At 39.7% G+C, this 22239-nt stretch overlaps 2 protein-coding genes across 2 annotated transcripts in view; one reads left to right on the top strand and one right to left on the bottom strand.

Annotated features, from left to right (window-relative positions):
* Window positions 1–17398, bottom strand: part of POLR3GL (RNA polymerase III subunit GL) — a 38173-nt gene extending 20775 nt beyond the window's left edge. Inside the window, exons 1-2 of the mRNA XM_036015086.1 lie at window positions 17210–17398; window positions 15436–15486 (exon numbers count right to left, since the gene is read on the bottom strand). The gene's annotated coding sequence lies outside the window, so the exon portion shown is untranslated. The remainder of the gene's footprint in view (window positions 1–15435; window positions 15487–17209) is intronic.
* Window positions 166–21779, top strand: LIX1L (limb and CNS expressed 1 like). The gene is made up of 6 exons (XM_028502808.2): window positions 166–564; window positions 10958–11121; window positions 14150–14290; window positions 18773–18868; window positions 19151–19228; window positions 19783–21779. Exons 1-6 carry the CDS (start codon window positions 285–287, stop codon window positions 20023–20025), a joined length of 1002 nt encoding a protein of 333 aa, XP_028358609.1. The 5' UTR covers window positions 166–284; the 3' UTR covers window positions 20026–21779.
* The last annotated feature ends 460 nt before the right edge of the window (window positions 21780–22239 follow it).

Raw genomic sequence — 22239 nt, 5'->3', positions numbered from 1 at the left:
CGCCAACCTTCCCTTTGGCAGAGCTATCGCTTTTTCCCTTTGCAATTGGGTGCTCAGAACCTCCGCCCTTCTCAATAATTAGCCTATGGTGGGGCTGAAGCCCGCCAACTCCCGCCCCCCTCTCTAGTGATTGGCATAAGACCTGGCTCGTCCCCGCCCCTGCTTGACTGACTGTTGGGCTCCGGCACCGCCTTCAGTTCCTCGGCGCTAGCTGGCGCGGGTGGTTGGGACCGTTAGCTCCCCAGACTGGCAAGCTCTCGGCCGCTACTCCACTGGTGTCAGAAATGGAGACGATGCGAGCGCAGCGGCTGCAGCCTGGAGTGAGCCCCAACGGGAGGGGCACTCTGCGAACGCTGCGGCCCGGAGTGACTGGGGCCGCGGCTGCACCCGCCACACCCTCAGTGGGCTCCTCGCCAGCCCCACCGCCCCCGCCGACACTGCTCCTGTCCGGGGCCCCCGGGCTGCCACTGCCCCCCGGCTCCGCTGGCAGCCCGGCGGTGCTGCGGGAGGCTGTGGAGGCCGTGGTGAGGAGCTTCGCCAAGCACACGCAGGGCTATGGCCGAGGTGAGTCTGCGGGTCTGACCTCCTGCGGGACACCCTCTGTACGGGAATCTTGCTCCCACAGTCCTCTGGATCGCTTTTCTTGGCGCAGAGCCCTCACATACATTTCCTTTTGGGGAGTTTCCTTCTGGGCTATTTGCACACGCACACACTCATACACACATTTTAGCTTCTCACCCCTCGCCTTTATTGAGTTACTACTATATTCTCTAGGAACCCCTTTTTGTAGATACAATCCTCTTTTCCTCCCAACCTTTTCCCCTTCAGAAATGGAATTCCTCCTATAGCTTAATGCTTTAACATCTCTGCCTTTGAAGACAGGTCCCCATTGTGTGGGATCCTATCCTTTATCTCAGATCCAAAATGTTTCTCATCTATATGCTCTTTCTTCTGTGATCTCAGCAATTCCTGGGCACCCCTGTAAATTTACTCCATCCCGTTGACTTCTCAATTCTTTTCTTACATATTGTCACTCTAAAATTTCCAGTGCAACTTCAGATCGCTGGGGAGTTCCATCGTGCCTCCACAAGTTATAATAACTGAACTTTTAAATCTGGACATATACCATTGAGTTAACACCAGCTTCTTGTGACTTAGTACCTCACTTTTGTATCTTTTTTAGTATGGAGACTCTCAACTCTGTCCTGTATGGCTGTTTTACTGGCCTTTGCCCCGGAACTGAGGATAAATCCCAGGCCTTGGCTCTTTTAATGTTATGATACATTCTGTGGAAATCAGCCAGTCAGAAACCCGATTTCCATTAGAGATCTTCATCTTAAAGATGCCTAATTTCTGTGGCTTCTGAGAAGGGGAATGTGAGGATTTTTCTTTGTTGTTTTTGTATAACCAGCACATAATTGCCTGAGCTCCAGATTTACAGTGTAACAAGGAAAAAAAATATATATATATATGGGTGTGAGATACAGAATTTAGGTCTGGACTTTCTGAGAAATCACTTCTCTCTGGTTAGTCAGGTCTGAAATCTTTAACTTTCTAGTTTAATAATAATGCAGAGAGGTTGCAGGACTTTCTCTATGGGCAGTAATGATGTTGTTTTTCTCCCTAATAAAGTGTAGTGAAAGGAGCCACACACAGGGTTTGGAGTCACACAAGTCTGGATTGAATTCCAGATTAAATCTCCGTCACTTGCCAACTATGTCTTTGGAGAAGTGACTTAACCTCACTGAGCTTCAGTTTCCTTAAGGGTTATGATGTAGATTAAATGAGACATTGCACCTAACACATAATGAGTACTTAAAAATGATAAGTATTATCATATCATGAATTTATTGGTTCATATTTCCTTGGGAAGAACATGTCTCATTTTCTCCCACCCTTAAATCCTGACAGTGTAAACCCACAGATTCCTATGAAAATAGATTTTTAGATCCATTTTGTTATATATATGCCTAATAATATACTTACTATCAGTTTCTCTTTGTTCTTCAACATTTTGAATTCCTACCATGGGGCATGCACTGTTCTAGGCGCTGGGAATACAAATGCATATAACTCTGAAATTCATCATGAGGGATATAGTTTTTTTTTCTAGTTTACTTAATACATTTCACAGGGCTATGTGACAGAACTGCCAACAGCTATTGTCCTGCTGCTTCAGTCTCTTTAAGATGATGACACCAAAGGAATGTCTGCCTCCCAGCATAGAAGTAGCCAAGATCAGGTCACTCTAAATCTGAATTCTTCCTCTTGGAAACTTATAAGTACTTATTAAAACTGTAGAGGAGTGTATCCTTTTTCTTGCCTATGTTACCTGGAGAGCCTCTGGCTTGGCTAAACTGAGTATCCTGTAAAACCTTTTTCATTTCCTTAGAAAGGATGAGGCAACAAGGGGATAGCACTGACAAAGAGCAACCAGTCAGACTTCAGATTCTGCAGCAATTCTCTCTTCCAACCTCCCTACTTCCCACCACAGCCCTCATTATTTTTGGGTTTCTCATTTCCAGTCTGGGTGTCCAGCCAGTACTTTGGGAGAGTTTGGCAGATAGTCCAACTTCAGGCAAGCAGAATCTGGGCCAATTTTGGCTCAGAGGTCCTTCACCACATGGAATCATTTATTTTGCTTCGATTAATAGGCAAGGCTGCCATTGGCATGTACCTCCATACCCCTGTGACTGATGGCATGGTATTGGGAGCTAGCTGCATTCCCCAGCATATAATTTACTTTGGTCTTTGCCCAGTCCATTTCTTGATCTAACAGTGCTTTGCTGCATCATCTTCAATTCACATTGTTCATCTTCTAACTGCTCCAAATTCACCTTTTCCAGTCATGGACTTTAGCTTTGTTTTCACTCATGTAGGATCTTAGCATATGTACAAAACAAACAAACAAAAACTCTTCTGTTATTTTACCTATTTGTCCTGTAAACCCTCCACCCCCAAATCCCTATGCAAGATACACACATAGCTCAGTATGCTGTAGGATCTTAGTTTCTGGTGCCGGTTTGTAGGATCTTCAGTTTGTAGGGGTACCTTGTACAAACTGAAATAAGATTTGGAATCAGAGAAACTGACCATGTTAAATAGTGGCTGTGTGATCTTGGATAAATTGCTTAATCTCTCTAGACCTCATATGTTCCTTTAATTCATCTAACGAATATTTGTTGATCACTAGATGCAGTGATGAATAAGACAGATACTCAGTTCCTATCTTCATAGAGTTCAAAGTCCACTTTACTGATCATATGGAAGGATTAATGATGAAATAAAGCAGGACAGTAGAATAGAGAGTTGGCTTTGGAGGCAAACCTTGGTTCTAAATCCTAGTTCAGCCACTGTGACCCATGTTTTAGCTTGTTCACTTTTTGTAAAATGGATATTATAATACCTATCTTGATAGTTTTGTGTCGATTAAATGAGACAATGAATGTAAAGTGTGCAACACATAGTACTCAGTGAGTGGTTGCTATTATGCATTTGGAAATGCTTTGGACACTGCGTATGATAGATAGTTTACCATTACCATTTCCTTTGTCCCTTTTTCCCACGTGGCATCCATGTAGTTTCCTTCTTCTAATGTTTGACAGCTGAAAATCTCTAAACTGGCATGATTGCCTGAATGATTTTCCTCATTAGGTAACTTCTGCATTGCTTTCTTCAAACCTATTTTTGCTCTCCCTTTATATCATAATATGGTTACATTATTGGAAAGCCTGCCCAGTTTTCTACAAAGTTTAACAAGTGAATCTTGTATAGTATTTTGTTTAGTCATTCCTTCTCCTCAGAATCCAGACAGCTTCTTTACCTGTAAGTTACTATGAAGTTAAATTGATTGGTCTGAGTATTTCTAGTTTTTGGAATGTTGGGTTAGACTCTGTATGAGTTTCCTGTGGTTGTTCTAACAAATGATCCCTGATTTGATGCCTTAAAATAACAGAAATTATTCCCTTAAAATTTGGGAGGCCAGAAGTCTGAAATCATTATCAGTGGGCCAAAATCAAGGTGTCACAGGTATGTACTCCCTCCAGATGTGCTAGGGGATAATCTGTTTTCTTGCCTCTGCCAGCTTCTGGTGGCTGCTAGCATTCCTTGGCATGTGACTGCCTCACTCCAACCCCTGCCTCCGTGATCATACTGCCTTTTCCTCTTGGATGTTTCATCGGATATCACTCCCTAACGATATTAGTGAGTATATTTAGAGCCTGCCCCCTAAGATGAGGATATCCTCATTTTAAGATCATTAACTTAATCACATCTACAAAGTCTTTGCTACATAAGGTCATTCAGTGGCTCCAAGGAACAGGACATGTGAATCTTGGCAGGGGACATTATTCAGCCTACTACAGTCCTCTCCCAAAGTCACTGTCACTTTGTAATCCCTCCTTTCCAAAGAGTCTATGCATTGTGGGCTATTCAGGGACCTCACCTTCTACAAACTGAAATAGGAAATATCAGATGAAATATTGTCCACCAGCTTTGCTATCTTCATTGTAATGGGAATTAAATCAGGCCAGCCTGTTCTCACCATCCTTGATCAGGGAGAACCTTCTCACTCACCTCTCAATTTCATTATCTATATCCATGCTCCCCCACCACAAAATTGTATTTATCTTTATTATATAAAATTTTTACTGTAATCTGTACCTCTCATTTCACCTAGACATTCATCTAATATTTTATTTCCTAAGGACAAAACCAAAATTCCTCCCTTTTTTTGTATCTATTCAACATCATAGTATAAGTAGTTAAATATTTTTTGCTATCTTGGTCTTTCTTCTCCCTTTTACCCCAGCATCCATCAGTGACTTTCAAAAAGCAATTGTAGCTGTCAGCTGTGCATGTCTCAGTCATTGTCACCCTCCCATCTCACTGTGTTTTAACCATCCTTATGGAAACCCATGGTTCCTCCCTGAAAATCTTAAAAAACAAACAAACAAACAAAAAACAACTATGGGCACCACCACCCACACAACATAAATCCTCATATGTGCACACACATATAATTTTCCTATAGTTTTAGGGGGCTTTTGAACCCCCATGAAGCTTAACCATGGACTTAACCTTAGCCCCTATATTAAGATTACCAAATTAAAAACCAATGGTATTGAGATGATCTACCTTCATGCCTCCAAGTTTGCCACAGCTATGTGACCCCAAGAAGTCACTTACCTTTCCTTAGCCTGAGTTGGACTAATTGATCTCTAAAGTACCTGTCAGCTCTAAAAAGAAAGGAGTCTATGAACATTTTCAATTGCAGATAACAATTAATTGCTCTTTTTCCTGAACACTTGCCCAGTTTTCCATTTTCATATTCACATTTCTGAAATTAGGCTCCCTATTTCCTGTGGCTTTGAGTAATCATTAAAAAATACTCCTGTATTCTGTTCCAGGAGGGATTTACCTGGATATAAAATGGATATATGCTTTTTCTTAAAAAAAAAAAAAAAGATTTTATTTATTTATTTTTAGAGAGGGGGGAAGGGAGGAAAAGAAGGAGAGAAACATCAATGTGTAGTAGCCTCTCATGTGCCCCCTTACCAGGGACCTGGCCCACAAACCAGGCATGTGCCTTGACTGGGAATCGAACCACTGACCCTTTGGTTCACAAGCCAGCACTCAATCCACTCAGCCACAGCAGCCAGGGAGGATATATGCTTTTATTTTTAAGTATATTTTATTGATTATGCTATTACAGTTGTCCCAATTTTTTCTCCCAATATTCCCCATTGCTCTGCACCACCCCTTCCACCCGCATTACCACCACCCTCCAGTTCATGTCCATGGGTGGTACATATAAGTTCTTTGACTTCTCCATTTCCTATACTAATCTTAACCTCCCCCTGTCTATTTTGTACCAACCAACTATGCTTCTTATTTCCTGTACCTTTCCCCCTATTCTCCCCAACCCACTCCCTATTGATAACCCTCCCTGTGATCTCCATTTTTGTGATTCTGTTCCTGTTCTAGTTGTTTTCTTAGTTTGTTTTTGTGTTTTTTTAGGTTCAGTTGTTAATAGTTGTGAGTTTATTGTCATTTTACTGTTCATAGTTTTTATCTTCTTCTTTTTCTTAGATAAATCCCTTTAACATTTCATATAATAAGGGCTTGGTGATGGTGAACTCCTTTAACTTGACCTTAACTGGGAAGCACTTTATCTGCCCTCCCATTCCTTTTTTTAAATATATATTTTATTGATTATGCTATTATAGTTGTCCCAAATCCCCCCCTTTATTTCCCTCCGCCCTGCACACCCCCTCCTACCCACATTCCCCTCCCTTTAGTTCATATCCATGGGTGGTACATGTAAGTTCTTGAGCTTCTATATTTCCTATACTATTCTTAACCTCCCCTTGTCTATTTTCTACCTACCATTTATGCTACTTATTCCCTGCACCTTTTCTCCCTCTCTCCCCCTACCACTCCTCTGCTAATATCCTCTGCTAGTAACCCTCTGTGTGATCTCCATTTCTGTGATTCTGTTCCCATTCTAATTGTTTGCTTAGTTTTGGGGGTTTGTTTGTTTGTTTCATTGTTAATAGCTGTGAGTTTGTTGTCATTTTACTGTTCACAGTTTTGATCTTCTTTTTCTTAGATAAATCCCTTTAACACTTCATATAATAAGGGCTGGGTGATGATGAACTCCTTTAACTTGACCTTATCTGGGAAGCACTTTATCTGCCCTTCCATTCTAAATGATAGCTTTGGTGGATAGAGTAATCTTGGATGTCGGTCCTTGCCTTTCATGACTTGTAATACTTCTTTCCAGCCCCTTCTTGCCTGCAAGGTTTGAGAAATCAGCTGATAGTCTAATGGGACTCCTTTGTGGGTAACTCTCTCCTTTTCTCTTGCTGCTTTTAAGATTCTCTCCTTCTCTTTAATCTTGGGTAATGTAATATGATGTGCCTTGGTGTGTTCCCCCTTGGGTGCAACTTCTTTGGGACTCTGAGCTTCCTGGACTCCCTGGAAGTCTACATCCTTTGCCAGATTGGGGGAGTTTTCCTTCATTATGTTTTCAAATAAGTTTTCAATTTCTTGGTCTTCGTCTTCTCCTTCTGGCACCCCTATGATTCGGATGTTGAACCATTTAAAGTTGTCCTGGAGATTCCTCAGCCTCTCCTCATTTTTTTGAATTCTTGTTTCTTCATTCTGCTCTGGTTGAATGTTTATTTCTTCCTTCTGATCCAAATCATTGATTTGAGTCCTGGTTTCACTGTTGATTCCCTGTATATTTTTCTTTATTTCACTTTGCATATCCTTCACTTTTTCTACTATTTTGCAACCATACTCAATGATTTCTGTGACCATCCTGGTTACCAGTGTTTTGAACTCTGTATCTGATATAGGTTGGCTAATAATTCGTCGCTTAGTTCTTTTTCTGGAGTTTTGATCTTTTCTTTCATTTAGGCCATACTTCTTTATCTTGGCATACCTGTTATGTTGTAAGGGCAGAGCCTTAAGTATTCACCAGACAACCCACTTTGCTGGGTTGTGGTGCTATATGTAGGGGAGGGACCTGAGAAGGAACAATGCCGCTTGCTCAGCTCTCAGGTTTCAGTCACTTTCCCTGCTACCACAAGCAAATTTGGCCCTTCTGGTGCTGCTTCCAGATGGGTGGGTTTGTGTATGTTCTAGGACCCTGTGGGTCTCTCCAAAGAACTGTCCTATAAGACTGGCAGTTTCTCCCATTGCTCAACCCCACACAGGTTTTTTTCAGCCAGAGGTTTTGAGGCTTTCTTTTCCTGTGCTGGAACCCTGGGTGGCATGGTCTGTCTCACTCCCCAGTTGTTCCTTCTGGTTTACCTGCACACTAATGTGGGTCTGCCAGCTGCCACCTTGCTGGGTGTCCTCTCTGCCCTGGCTGCCCATCTCTACCCTTCCTACCAGTCTGGATGAATATTTCTTCTTTAACTCCTTCGTTGTTGGACTTCCATACAGTTTGATTTTCTGACAGTTCTGGTTGGTTTTGGTTTTTAAATTTGGTGTTGTCCTTCTTTTGGTTGTACAAGGAGGCAAAGTGTATCCACCTACACCTCCATCTTGGCCAGAGTTCTGATATATGCCTTTTAATAGGACTTTCCCCATTGTCGTGCTTTCCCCCCCTTCCTTGTTTCAATATTTTCCCTTTTGTTTGCATGTAAAGAGAGTTGTCTGTCAGCACATTGTGTTAAATTATCTCAAATTGGGAACTGGGCCTGAAAAAGATCTCAATGGAAAGAACAAAGGTAGCTAAGCTTCCTTGGCAGCAGTGACCTTCGAAGATCCCCTGCCAAAACTAAGGGTGGGAAAGAGATTTTCTTTCTCCTGCTGTCTTTTAATAGAAAAATGAACATTCTAAAACATCAGTAAAATATAGGGTGTTAGAAAAGAGCTTATACAGCTTTTCGAACTCTGGCTGGTACATGGAGTGCTTACTTCAGTTGTAGGGCAGGTAAGATAACAGTTATTATTGGCCACTAGATTTTTAACCCCTTGCTGGGAGGTAGTATGTTATTTATATTTGCATCCCAAATGCCTAAAATGGAGCAATGCACCTAACACATGCTCAGATTTTTGTTTGTGTGTCTGGCAGCCATGAATATGTGCTGTTAATATCTCCTTCTGCAGGGAGAATAATTGACTGACAGTCTTAAGCTGCCATTCCCTTTAGGCCTATCACATATTTGCACTGAGTTTACATACCCTGTAGGTTGCTCCCAGCCAATAACTGAGCATAGCAGGTATACTAACTCAGGCACATCTGGTGAGATGTGGGGCTTGATTGGCTTGAAGGCTTCTCACTGCCTTGGCCAAACCTTCTTATTACTGTGCTGCAGTCTCACATCCAAACCTCCTTCCTTCCCTCACTCCTTCCACAGGTGTCAGACCTTAAGCATGATCTAAAGACGCTACCTTCTTCATCCTCCCAATAAATCTTTTACATGTCTAGCCTATCTTCTCCTTGGCAGATCTGAATTAACAAAATATGAAAGAATTGTACCTTCGAAACCTATATAATTTTATTAACCAATGTCACCCCAATAAATTCAATTAAAAGAAGGAATGAGTCCTTGTTGTAATTGAGAGTAGAGAGTGCTCATGCTGGAAGATAATGGAGAATGTTATAAATTCATTATTATGAGGCTTTAAAGCCATTTGAAATGTTTAAACAGTCAAAGTGATCCTTTCCAAAGGCAAACTGATCTCATCCCTCCTTCCATTTAAAACCCTTCAAAGGCTTCCCATTGCTCTTAGGATAAAGCCAATTTTCTGTTGTGGCCTGAAGATCCAACCTGGTCTGATCTGTGCTTCCTTTTGCAATCTTATCTTGCATTATACTTCCCCTTGCTCTCTCTTTTCTAGACACACTAGTCCCTTTATTCACCATATTCCCTGCTGCCACAGAGCCTTTGTACATGCCATTCATTCCTTCTGCTCAGAGTATTAGTCTTTTACCTTTTTGCCTGGTAAATTCATAACCATATTTGAGCTTAAATATCTCCTTGTGAGGGTAGCTTCTTAACTAGGTCAGCTGTTCCTATAACATTTCTCACCACTTACCCCTCCTCTATAGCACTTATCACATTGGCAATTTTTCATGTGTTTGAGACTATTTGGTTAATATCTCTCTCCCTCTTTAGACTAGAAGCTACATAAAGAAAAGGAACCATATATAGTTTTGCTCAGTATTGTAGCCTAGCATCCCAGCACAGAATCTAGCACAGAGTAGGTACCCAATACATATTTTTCAAATAATTGAGCCCAAGTATTAGGGGATGAGGGCAACTGTTCTAGAATACAGTTTCTGGTATGGAATTTGATTTTACCCTATTTATAGCTAATAAGTTAGCCAGTTACTGTTTCATGGGTGCTGGCAGAAATCAAGAAATTCTGGGTCAGAGACAAAAAAAAAACTTTGTTTATTACTCATAGCACAGCAAGTAGCATGAGCATCATGTTTGTTTACATCAGTCCCCCTTGCCTCCCAGGTCCAACATGGAAGGCTTGTTCTTCATCCCATAGAAAGATGTTATCCATCTGTCAAGATTTCTTGCTGCAAACATAACCCTAAGAAGTGGCTTAAGTAAAGAGCAGTCAGAGCCCTGAAATCTTGACATACCCAGCAAGATTGAAAGGAGATTGCAAGAGACCTGTGGAGGAGGATCTCCCAATAGACAGTTTCTTCAAAACAGATTTATATCTAGGGAAAGCCTTGAAAGAGAAATTCATTTCTCTCTCCATCTCCCTCTCTTTCTTACAGCATTATATATATATATAATCACATAATATTCCAGGACCATGGGTTTGCTTGCCAGAAGCATAGGCTTGAGAATAGCTACTACAACCATATTTCCTTGAATGGAAGTATTATGTAATGGTTAAGAACATTGACTGCAACCAAGACTGCCTGGGTTTGAATTTTTGCTCTGCTGCTTTCTAGCTATTACATCCTTGGGCAAGTTGTTTAACTTCCCTATGCCTCATTTCCCTCATTGGTGAAATGGAGAGAATAAAAGAACCCACTTAAGAAGGCTGTTGTGATTAAATGGGTAAAGAACTTAAAGAAATGGGTGACATATATACACTAAGTGTTCATTAAATGCTAACACTTATTATTGTAGTGATTATTTTTATTCTAGGGCAGCTGACCAATTGTTAAATAATCTACTTGTACTTCATCAGGTAGTGATAATGGTCTGCTCACCTTGGAAACTCTGCCTTCAATATTTAAGTTACTCTCCTTTGGTATCTAGGACTAATCAAAATGTGAACTATAAGGAGAGGAAGGCATATGCTGGTCTTCCTATGTAAAATGACTTAATCATACTCTAAGTTTACTAATTTTAAAATGCTTAAAGAGGGTAGACTCTGAACATAGGTACAGGTTACATATACTCTATTGAAGCAGAGCACCACTTGGAGTTATTCTCATTGCTGCACTTAATTGCTTCTCTTTTTGTAGTGAATGTGGTGGAGGCACTTCAAGAATTCTGGCAGATGAAGCAGTCTCGTGGGGCTGACTTGAAGAATGGGGCTCTAGTGGTTTATGAAATGGTTCCCTCCAACACCCCTCCCTATGTCTGCTATGTCACCCTGCCTGGGGGAAGTTGTTTTGGGAGTTTCCAGGTAAGAATTGTGAAGTAGCAGTAGCAAAGATAATTGCTTACATACTAATAATGGCTTTCACCATTACTTTGGCCATTAAATTTCTGTTTGAAATAGTGAGGGCCTGAAATAATTCTGGATAAATCATTCCTATAAGCATCTGAGGTTCATTTGATCACAAAAGAACCTCAGTAGTGTGCTTTTAAGCCTACAAATATGCAAACCCACTTTGAATTTGAACAGTGATAAAAATGCCTTTACTCAAAAAAAATAAAATAAAAAAGAAATGAAAAAAATGCCCTTACTTATTATATCAGACTACTGGCACCTAACCATGTTCCCATCTGGCTTTTTTAACTTCCTGCCACCTCTTTTTGAGAACATAGACTAGCATTCTTTGCCTGAAGTATGTTTTCATTGGCATTTACTAAGGAAAGCCTTAGTAAAGGCACCAAAAGGGTGGAACTATGATGGAAATACTAGACACACTAGTCCCTTTATTCACCATATTCCCTGCTGCCACAGAGCCTTTGTACATGCCATCCATTCCTTCTGTTCCTCTTATCTAAGAGTTAGGGGATTCAACTTTTCATGTCCTTGACTGCCAGCAGGGCAAGTCAAGTAACTTCTCCGGGCCTCAGTTTCCCCATATATAATATGAAGAATATAAGTTAGATTATCTCTAAAGTCTTTCTAGGACTAGTTTTCTACAATTATATGAAAGACTTGTAGCGTATGATGATGAAAAGTATGGTTGCTATTATAGGGTAATGAAAAATTTGACTAGTGTGAACATAATCATCAAAAATGGACTCTACATTGCAGACAGGAGGGTAGCCCTCTGAAATGTTAATTTAGAGTCTGTGTAGCAATTTAGAAAAGAGAATAGATATTTTTGTTCTGTTTCCCATATGGTTTGTTCAACACTTAGACAAAGCACACACATCCCTGTTATGTGCCTCCATAACACCTTGAACTTCTATCATATCACTTATCACAACATATCATCATTGTTTATGTCTCCTAGTGGATGACACTCCATGGAGGCAGAGATGGTGTCTGTCTTCTTCCTTGTTCAGTTTTAAATCTCTACCACCAAACTCACTACCTAGCACAGAGTAGTCACTTAATAAATCTGTTGCATGAATGAGTGCCATTGCAATTCAGTTCCTGTCTCAAGCAGAAATCATCCTCAGGAAGCTTCATTTAAAATCAGATGACTGCCCTGGCTAGTGTGGCTTGGTCAGTTGGAGTGTTGTCCTGTAACTGGCAAGTCATGGGTTTGATTCCTCGTCAGGGCATATGCCTGTGTTGTGGGTACTGGTCAGGGCTCACATCAATGTTTCTCTCCTCTCTCTTCCTCCCTTCCCCTTTACACATGTCCTTGGGTGAGAATGAAAAAAAAATTAAAATCAGATGACTAAATGTTACCCCTCAGAACCCCCAGCTATTTCAAAGAAATAAATATGTGCTCAGGATGATTAATGTTTATGCTTTCTCCTCTATAGAATAAGATCTTCCCTTCCCTTCTCCCACCTCATTAAATTGCTGAATAAGGATTTGATTATTTTATGGTAATGACCAAAGCTGGACCATTATAGTAATTTGATTTCTCTTGTTTTTTGAAAGAACAGAATTATCTATTATGGCCCCTTTTAGCTTCTTTGTTTTATATCCACTTTGGCAGCTGATATTTCTTCTATTGCTTTTCTTTATAACTTCCCAGAAAAGGCACTACGCAGTAAAAGGGGCAGCAGGTTAGCAAATAAGGAGTAGAAATAGAGAAACTGAAGAAGCAAGAAGACTTAGGGCTAATGTACAAAGCTCCATATGCTCTCAGAGAGACCTGTCAGCTAAAGGAAATTAGGAATTTAGGAATTAGAAATTAAGACATTAATAGTTAAGGATGGTTAAGTAGCAAACGTATCCTGGTCTACTTTTTAAAATTGTAAGATCACTTTCTTCCTTTCTTCTAATCGTATTCATAAATACGATTTGACAAGGGCACAGAGGCCTTTGAAGCAGCTAGTGAAGATGAATTTATAAAGGAATGCTATGGTGCCTAAGAGTCTGAAGTTGAATGATTTAAAACTTCTAGCCCTGGCTGGTGTAGCTCAGTGGGTTGAGCATGTGCTGTGAACCAAAGGGTCATTGGTTTGATTCCCAGTCAGGGCACATGCCTGGGTTGCTGGACCAGGTCCCCAGTGGGCGCCATGTGAAAGGCAATGACACATTGATATTTCTCTCCCTCTGTTAGTCCCTCCCTTCCCTCCTCTCTAAAAAGAAATAAAATCTTGAAAATAAATAAATAAATAAAACTTCTGGAAATCAGACTGTTCTATGATACCTATGTTAGACACAATGTAAAAACATGAATTTTTAAATTTTTTCTTGTTTTCCTCAGGTCAGCAGCTTTCCTTCCCTTAGCCACCCCTCTTCTCCTTGCTTCCACTGGGGAAAAAGAAGACTACAGATTCCTTCTTCAGACCTTAGACTGTGTTCAGGGATAGCTCCTTGGGGGAACTGCCTGCTCACAGATAAAAGTGAAGGTCAAGAATCCCAGAGGCATCCTTCTGATAGAGACTGGAGGTCTCCTCTGCAGAAGCAGTCCAGAGACAGCTATGTTCTAATCTTAGGTTATCTAGAAGGATGAAGAAAAAAATCTTGCCTGAGATTTTATCATCAAATGATGATAACAAGATAAGATTTCTAACAGGCTGGTTTTTGAATAATTAATTCTGTTGACAATTTAAACAGGGCTATTTTTCATATCCAGTGATTGTATGCTGGCTTCAGCAACCTTTTTCATTCCACATTCTATTTGGTATGAGGTAGAGCCATCTCCAGTTCTTTAATGACTTCAGAATGTTGAATCAAAATTATGTTTCCAAATACTTCCACCATTTTATAATAAAAACTTTGCAGGAAGTGTTGAACAAGCTGATTTATCTAGAGTGCCTGTGTCTTCTATCCCAAGCGTTTTCCTCCATTGTTCCTTCTGTCTCTCAGACACACATACATACATTTTCTCTCTCTCTACCCTACCTAGTTTTGCCCCACCAAAGCTGAGGCCCGGAGGAGTGCTGCAAAGATTGCACTAATGAACTCTGTGTTTAATGAACATCCTTCCCGAAGAATCACTGATGAGTTCATTGAGAAGAGTGTCTCTGAGGCCCTGGCATCTTTCAATGTAAGTTACTTGGAGTTGGAAGGAAGGAGAGTGGGAGATGGGACAACTTGGCTGGCTGGGAAGTCTTGTATATTACTGGGAAACAGGGCATGAACTCTTATTTCCTGTTTACATCTCTTCTGTTTTTTCCTCTGTCAATCTTTTGTATTACAGACTCCATAAGTCTCAGTCTCTAATTCTATATGTGTGTTTATATTTTTGTTGCTATTTTATTTCTTTGGTATTTAGAAACCCTTGTATCTCTTTGGTATCTAAAAATCTTTCATTCAAAATTTATGGAATTTTAGAGATATTTCAAAACCAAAATTAAGTTTGAATTGTGTTTTCCAATTTTGGCTTTAGACCTTAGTCCCTTCTTCCTTCACTGTTATTATCTGTTGTTACTTGTCTCCTGCCTCCATTACTGTATCCTATTAATAAAGAATGCTTGATAATACAGTGTCTTGGCTTTTTTCCTTTCTAGGAATGGGGAGGATAATTTATTTACTCTCTTTAAAAAGAACACTTGTTCTTTCAAATGATAATGATGATGAGAATAACCACAGCTAATCCTAATTATTTATTAGTCTAGGTATTTATATGTACTATATCTTATTTGATCTTAATGACAATCCTATGAGGTATAAAGACTATTATACCGCTGTTTTACAGATGAGGAAACAAACTAGAAACAAAAAAATGAAGTTTTACCTAAAGTGACAGAGCTAGTAAGTTGTAGAGCCAAGACTGGAACCCAAGCCAACTTAGAGACTTTTCTAGCTTAGGGTACATTTTAGAAGTTAACACTGCTCTCTTCCTCCCTCCCACAAACTCATTGACAGGGTGATAAAGTCAGATCAATTTTCTGTTTCTATTCTCTTTGCAGTTAAGATGTAATTACATATACTAAACTGCTTCAGGGCCCTGGCTGGGTAGCTCTTTTGGTTAGAGCATCCTCCTGTTATGCCAATGTTGTGGATTCAATCCCTAGTCAGGACACAGACAACAGTCAATCAATGAATGCTTAAACAAGTGGAAAACCAAATCAGGTATTTCTCTCAAATCAATAAATAAAAACTAAACAATAGAATAAAATGCTTTAATTATCTGTTCTGTTTTTTTTAGGGTTGAACACTTAAAATCATAAGTTGGCTTCCCTCTGTTACCTAGGATCCATCTGCTTTTCTCTCATTAGTCTTTGCCCCATTTGGCAGTATCTGCAAGGAATAAAAACATTTTTATATTAATCAAAGCCAATTAAAATTAAGAAAGTACATTTGTCACTCTTGTTATCTAATGTATTATAAAGCAAAACATTAGTTTGGATTATAGAAAGCAGTGCTTATGAGCATTTGCTCTGATTCTTGTTTTGAAATTATGATTCCACTAGCTATATGACTTTGAGCAAATTACTTAATCTGTTTCCTCATATAACTATCACATGGGATTATTGGATAAAAGAATATATTCAAGTACTTAGCACATGTTATCTATTTAGATGCCTTTAGATGCAAGTAATAGAAAGTATCACTTCAAATTGACTTAAAGAAATAAGTAAAAGAAGAAAATTGATTATCTAACATGACTGGAAGTCCAGAAGTAGGGCAGATTTTAGGGCTGGTTGATTCTGTGGATCAAGAATATCATCTAGCCCAAATTGTTTCCAACCTGGGACCCACAGGCCACGTGCAGCCCAGGATGGCTGAGAACACAGCCCAACACAAAATTGTAAATTTACTTAAAACATTATGAGATTTTTGTGTGTGTGTGTGTGATTATGCATCGCAATGTATTTAATGTGCAGCCCAAGACAACTCTTCTTCTACCGGTGTGGCAAAGAGATGCCAAAACGTTGGCTTTGCCCTTGGACTGACTCCCCTTAGGGTTTAAGATGGCTACAGATTCCACACATTCAGACACAAGCCCATTCAGAGACAGAAAGAGACCATTTTTTTAGTGTCTCTTTAATAGTAAAGAATGTTTTCCCAGAAGCCCTCCAACACACACCTCCTTTCTACCTCCCAAAGGTCAGAATTCCCACCTTAAAACCAAATACAAGAACAAAACAGAAATTCAAGCTAGAGGGATTAGGATTTACGCATTCTTCCCTGAGGCACATAAGAGATAAGTAGACACCAGGACAAGATTAAGGTTCTATAGTAGGGAAGAAGGAAATAGGTGTTGGTTAGACCACAAGCAAGGTCTACTACAAAGTGAAAGTAAAGATATGTAAACAATGATTATTCTCTGGACACTCTTCCTCTTTGATTAACCCCTCAAATTGAGAACTTAATGGATTTCTCATTAATATCCCAAGAGAATCTCCATTCTTCAGAATAACAATTTCCGTTTGGTCTTAGCCAGAGGAGAAGAGTGATGACTACATTCTTTGTTTTCAGCCTTTTTTTTTCCTTTAAAATTCCTGAATCTGACGGTAGACTATACTGTCTTTTGACACACCACTTAGCTTCTGTGGGTCTGGGTTTCCTCATTTGTAAAATAAGTAGGTTAAATTAAATTAACTCTAATTCCTTTCCAATTACATTCTAATGTTCCTACCCCTAATCAGGTAATTTGTGATTAAATATTTACTGAATAAATGGAGTTCATTTGTAACCATGTTACGTGTATAAGTGTCATATGAGTTAGAACTTCCCAACTGGTGGGTCATGCCACTTTGGTATACTCAATAGGTTACAGATGTGCCCTGATATTGATCCCTTCAGCTATTAGGGGACTGAGCAAGGCCTGGAACAGATGGAGTCCTGTGCCCCACAGCCTCTCCTGGCAGGCTGCTCTGCCAACAGCCTCCTCTGTATATCCTAGTTAGCTGTACAGATATGATCATTATTGTTAGGTGTCATATCATGGAAATTTTAAAGGTACTGAAAAAGGTATCATACTGAACAATTATAGGCAAAAGTGAAAATGATTGCTTACCTCAGAGCTGTAAATCCTAATAGTGAAGATTACCTTTTTTCCTTCTGCCTTTTAGCTTTTCACTCATAAATCCAAATTTTGTGATCTTTGCTTCACCACCACATGAGGCATGGTTGTTTCTCGTGAGCCACAAAACAATATAGGTTGATCTTGAGTGGAATCAACAAGAAGTCACAAGACTTCTTGTTGATTCTACTACAATGAAAATAAATAACAATAATTTCCTAGCACTTATGATGATTTTACTAAATGGCATTAATTTAGGTGGATACACATACAGTAAAACCCCATGATAAGGTACCCCACAATTAACTACATTTGGGTATAACTTGATTGGCTCCTGAGCTCTACCCAGCTTCCTTTCTCAAAAAGAGCAGAATCAAAGTTCTTATCTTGTGAGGTGGGGCTGTGTGGTGTGGAACTGGCCAGAAAAAGCAGGCAACTTCTTAGGAAGCAGGAGGAGAGATTTAGGTCCCTGTGTTTCCAGTAGTTTCCTGCCACTATTTCCTAGATCAGTTTGACAAAAGGATCACCAATAAACCCAATACCCTTATCAGTTACCACCAATACCCTTATTTTGAAGGCCCAGCCAGCACCAGGACCTGGAATTATCCTCAATAATATTAAATTACCACCAAATAGCACCAAACAACAACCAATACCAGTGTGGATTTAGATTGTGTAATGGAGCACTAGGCCCAGTAAAATTATGTACCCACATTTTATATCAGAGTTTTAAACTATATTTATTACTTTTTAAATTAAAAACAATTTAACTTATTTAATTCTCAAAACAGTCCTATAAGGTAGATCTATGATTATTTCCATTTTACAGATGAGGAAACTGAGGAAAAGAAGGTTAAATGACTTCACCAAGGCCACAAGACTATTAATCCACACTCTTAACTTCTATATTGTATTGTTTTTTTGTATACAGTATGCTTGCAGGTCAGACAGTGTATCTTAATTCTAGCCCTGCAGGCTCATATCACCAATAGAATACACATGGGGCAAATGTTCAGGATGCCAAACTGCTACCCAGAATTTGCCATGCTTATGGTTCTTTCTGTCTCCCTTTAAGATGCATTTGCCCAGTTGTCCTCTAGTCTAGTCCAATCTCACTTGCTGAACTCACTCTGTTATTTTGGCTAATTCAGGACTCTTCTCTATATCTCAATGTTCTCCCTTGTAAAAATAGGGAAAATCAGATTCACCTTTCTCTGTCACCTGAGTTAAAATGAGTGATAACTTTGGAGTTGTCTAGGTCTATGTTGACTAGCAGAATAGCCACAAGCCACATACAGTTATTGAGCACTTGAAATGCAGCTACTGTAAATTGAGATGTGCTATAAGCATGGGACACCAGATTTTGAAAACTTAGTACAAGAAAAAGAAAAATATTTCATTAATAATTTATACCATTAACAGTTGGAATATTTTGCATATATTAAGTTAAATAATGTTATTGAAATTAATATGCTGTATATTAATCACATTTCTACTGGACAGTGCTGCCTGAGGTGATAATTCTGATTGAAAATCTTTATCTATTCTTGTTACCAGGGCAATAGGGAGGAAGCTGACAACCCAAATACAGGGATTGGTGCCTTCCGATTCATGTTGGAATCCAACAAGGGCAAGTCAATGTTGGAATTCCAGGTACTGTCCCATTTACTTCCCTGGCTCTAATAACATGGGTCAGCCTGTGTGTGTAAGTGCCTCCTACTAATCCTTAACACATTGGTACTCATCTGGAAAGGAAGTGAATGCAAGAGGTTAAATATATTTTTTCAATATATACCTTCCTATTCCCAAGGGTATATCAGAGTTGGTATAAGAGATTCTTCCACAAACACATGTTGGAAAAGGTTACCCATGTAATTCTGATGTAACCTCCCAAAACAAAATCACTGCCCTGGTACTTTATATTTTTTCCCCCAGGAGCTAATGACAGTTTTTCAACTGTTGCACTGGAATGGCAGCCTTAAGGCCATGAGGGAAAGACAGTGCTCTCGGCAGGTAAGAGATCCTATGGGTGAGGGGAGTCTGGCAGAGGGACTATTTTGATATAGCTGTTGTGTTGGAAATAATCAGGCTAATGGACACCAGCTTGTGAGTATTGAAAGCCTTACTTAAAGTGCCCTCCTCACTCCTACTATCTTTCCTATTTAAATCATACCTGTGATTCTTTTGCCTGCCTTGCTTTCCCCACCAGCAAGTTTCCCTTAAGAATCTTTGTAGACCCCTGGCTGGTGTGGCTCAGTGGATTAAGTGCTGACCTGTGAAGCAAAGGGTCACTGGTTCAATTCCCAGTTAGGGCACATGCCTGGGTTGCAGGCAAGGTCCCTGGTAGGGGGCACTTGAGAGGCAACCATGCATTGGTGTTTTTCTCCCTTCCTTCCTCTCTGAAAATAAATAAAGTCTTAAAAACTAAAAAGAATCTCCCTAGAGGACTTACTTAAAGTGCTGGCTTCAGTTAGGACTCTAAGGCTAAGAGCTCCTAATTCCAGTTGGGTCAACATGGTATGAACCTTTACCTTGTCAGTGACCTTCACATTCCTCTCCTCCTCTAGGAAGTGTTGGCTCACTATTCACACCGGGCCCTGGATGATGATATTCGCCACCAAATGGCACTGGACTGGGTGAGCCGGGAGCAGAGTGTGCCAGGGGCACTGTCTAGAGAGCTGGCCTCCACTGAACGGGAGCTGGATGAAGCCCGGCTGGCAGGCAAGGAGCTACGCTTCCACAAAGAGAAGAAAGATATTCTCATGCTGGCTGCTGGACAGCTGGGCAATATGCATTCTTCCAACTGTTAGGCATCCACTCATGTGTTTCCCATCCTCTCCAGGCCTCACTTTATATGTTCTCTTTAAGACTTAGTATGATTCCTGTACATACTTTTTCAATTTTATACTTTAAAATATAGGTATATGTGTATAAATTCTACACTTGGATTCTTTTTTTGCTAAAAGATCCCTTTTCTTCGTTTCTGGATGTAGTTTCCTTTGAAACATCTCCATTCCACTTTACAAGAAGAGCAGGCTATCTTTGGAGCTTTTTGGCTTTTACATTCCCAGCAACTCTGTATAGTCATTTCAGCAGCACAAGATGATAACATGTTCATGTCTCCTATCTTTTAAAATAACAGGAAGCTTGAGTAAGGATTATATTCTTCCCCTAATCCTAATTCCTGCTTTCTCTTAGACTCAAACAGGTTATAAATACAAAACCTTCTACTTTGGTTTACCTTGAGCTGGGCCTACTTGGTATGGGTTGTTCCTCCAGTAATGTTATTTCCTAACTTACACCACCCCTCCTCACCACTACCTTACTTCCCCCTCTGACTCCAATCAGTACTAGGCAGGAAGTGAAGATCTGGTTTATTTTTGAGGTCATTCCTAAGAAAGTGTCCAGGAACAAGAAGGGAATTATAAACACACTTCACAAGGCTTTGTCACTTAAAATTGCTTCTGGGGCATAGATACCATACCATAGTCCAGATTTCAGGATGTACTCTACACTACAGATGGGGTCAGGGTTGAAGTTGCTTATCTTTTAATATTTCCTTTTCATTCCTGCTCCCCTGTTCCCCTAGCTTAGTTAAGCCCTGTATTTAGACTGTCCTGTCTGCAGGGAAAGTAAAAGATATTTTCCTCTTCTCTCTCCTCCCATCATTTTGCTCTTTGGAAAAGTTATCTGTTCTATTTGGTGAGGGCGACATTCCTCTCACTGCCACAAATTTGTTGCCATCTACTGCCTTAGATGTACATACCTTAGATTCATATTTGTTTTCTCTTGTCCTTCTCCACATTGATCAGGTAAATTAGATGAGACTTGGGCATTATGGCACTTCCTAATTGGAACCCTGGGAGACTTGCAGGAAAGGAAAAATAATCAATGATGAGCTATTTGTATTTTTAATATTGTTCTCTTCTCCTACCTCTCTCCTGGGTGGAATAGGAGAGAAATGATCTAGAGTACAGGTAAAGCATTCACCTTTGGGAGAATTTTTTGTAGGTCTAAGGTATGTTTTCCCCGTGTTTCTGTAGTTTCCTTTATACAATATTGTAGTTCAGTGCTCTTTAAATTGAGCTTGGGAAGTATAATGTTTCTAAAATTAGACTTTCCATTTAACAATTATACACTTTGCTTTCAGAAATAAGTTAGGAAACAGGCCACAATTTTCTTTTGGATCAAACAGGGGCAAGTTGAAAGTCATCTTTCTTTCTTTCAAATCATTTTAGTAACCAGTACATATGAGATTAAAAGTAAGCAATCTAGCAACAAATGTATCTGTGCTTGAAAAGGGCTTCCTCCAATTCTCCAAGCCCTTTCTCTGTATTCCATGACATACATGTAGGGTTGGAGCAGAGGCTCTTATATTAAACAATAGGTGTGTCTATTCAGTTTTTATTGATATTTATAATTCATAAATTATAAATCCTCATTTTTCTTATGCTCCTTTCTCTGAGAAGTGTTAAGTGGTGTGAATTAAGGGAAGAACTTGTTTGCACCTCCTCGATTTACTATTTTTCTCTAATGCCAACCAGCAAGATCCCAAAGAACTTGAGAAAAATTGTTCCCTGATCTGTCCACTTTCAGTGTTAAAGATTTTGTTTGTTTAGTACTTTCTATGTATTTTATCTGTATAATTTTATACAATTAAAAATAGATTTTTGTCTAATGTGCCAGATTGACTCTGAGAATTGTGTATCAGGGGAGCTATAAAATGACCCCCCCTTTTTTTTTTTACAAATATACTAAAAATTTTTATTAGTATTTTTGGGTGGTAGAGATGAGACTGGACTGCTGGGGAAAAATATTCTGCCTCACTTTCTCCAGATATTTGAGAAGCCTGGAATTTGTCCTAGTTCCACTTGTAACCTCACCCACTATGGTGGTCTAAACTCTATCATACCTGTGATTCTCAAATTTATTTATTCTACCCTAACCTGTTTTGACCTTTTGCATGTGCATTTCCACCTGACATTACCACCTGTATATGACATTACCACCTTAATATGACACAA

This window comes from Phyllostomus discolor, chromosome 14 (genome assembly GCF_004126475.2).
Source record: "Phyllostomus discolor isolate MPI-MPIP mPhyDis1 chromosome 14, mPhyDis1.pri.v3, whole genome shotgun sequence".
In the NCBI taxonomy this organism is placed as follows: domain Eukaryota; kingdom Metazoa; phylum Chordata; class Mammalia; order Chiroptera; family Phyllostomidae; genus Phyllostomus; species Phyllostomus discolor.
The sequence above is the reverse complement of the archived record's forward strand: the minus strand, read 5'-3'. Positions and strand labels throughout refer to the sequence as shown.

Excerpts from the sequence above, each read along its gene's own strand:
- LIX1L (XM_028502808.2), top strand. The coding sequence starts at position 285 with ATGGAGACGATGCGAGCGCAGCGGCTGCAGCCTGGAGTGAGCCCCAAC. Across the intron at positions 565-10,957 it reads CACGCAGGGCTATGGCCGAG|TGAATGTGGTGGAGGCACTT; the intron begins GTGAGTCTGCGG and ends CTCTTTTTGTAG. Across the intron at positions 14,291-18,772 it reads AGGCCCTGGCATCTTTCAAT|GGCAATAGGGAGGAAGCTGA; the intron begins GTAAGTTACTTG and ends TCTTGTTACCAG.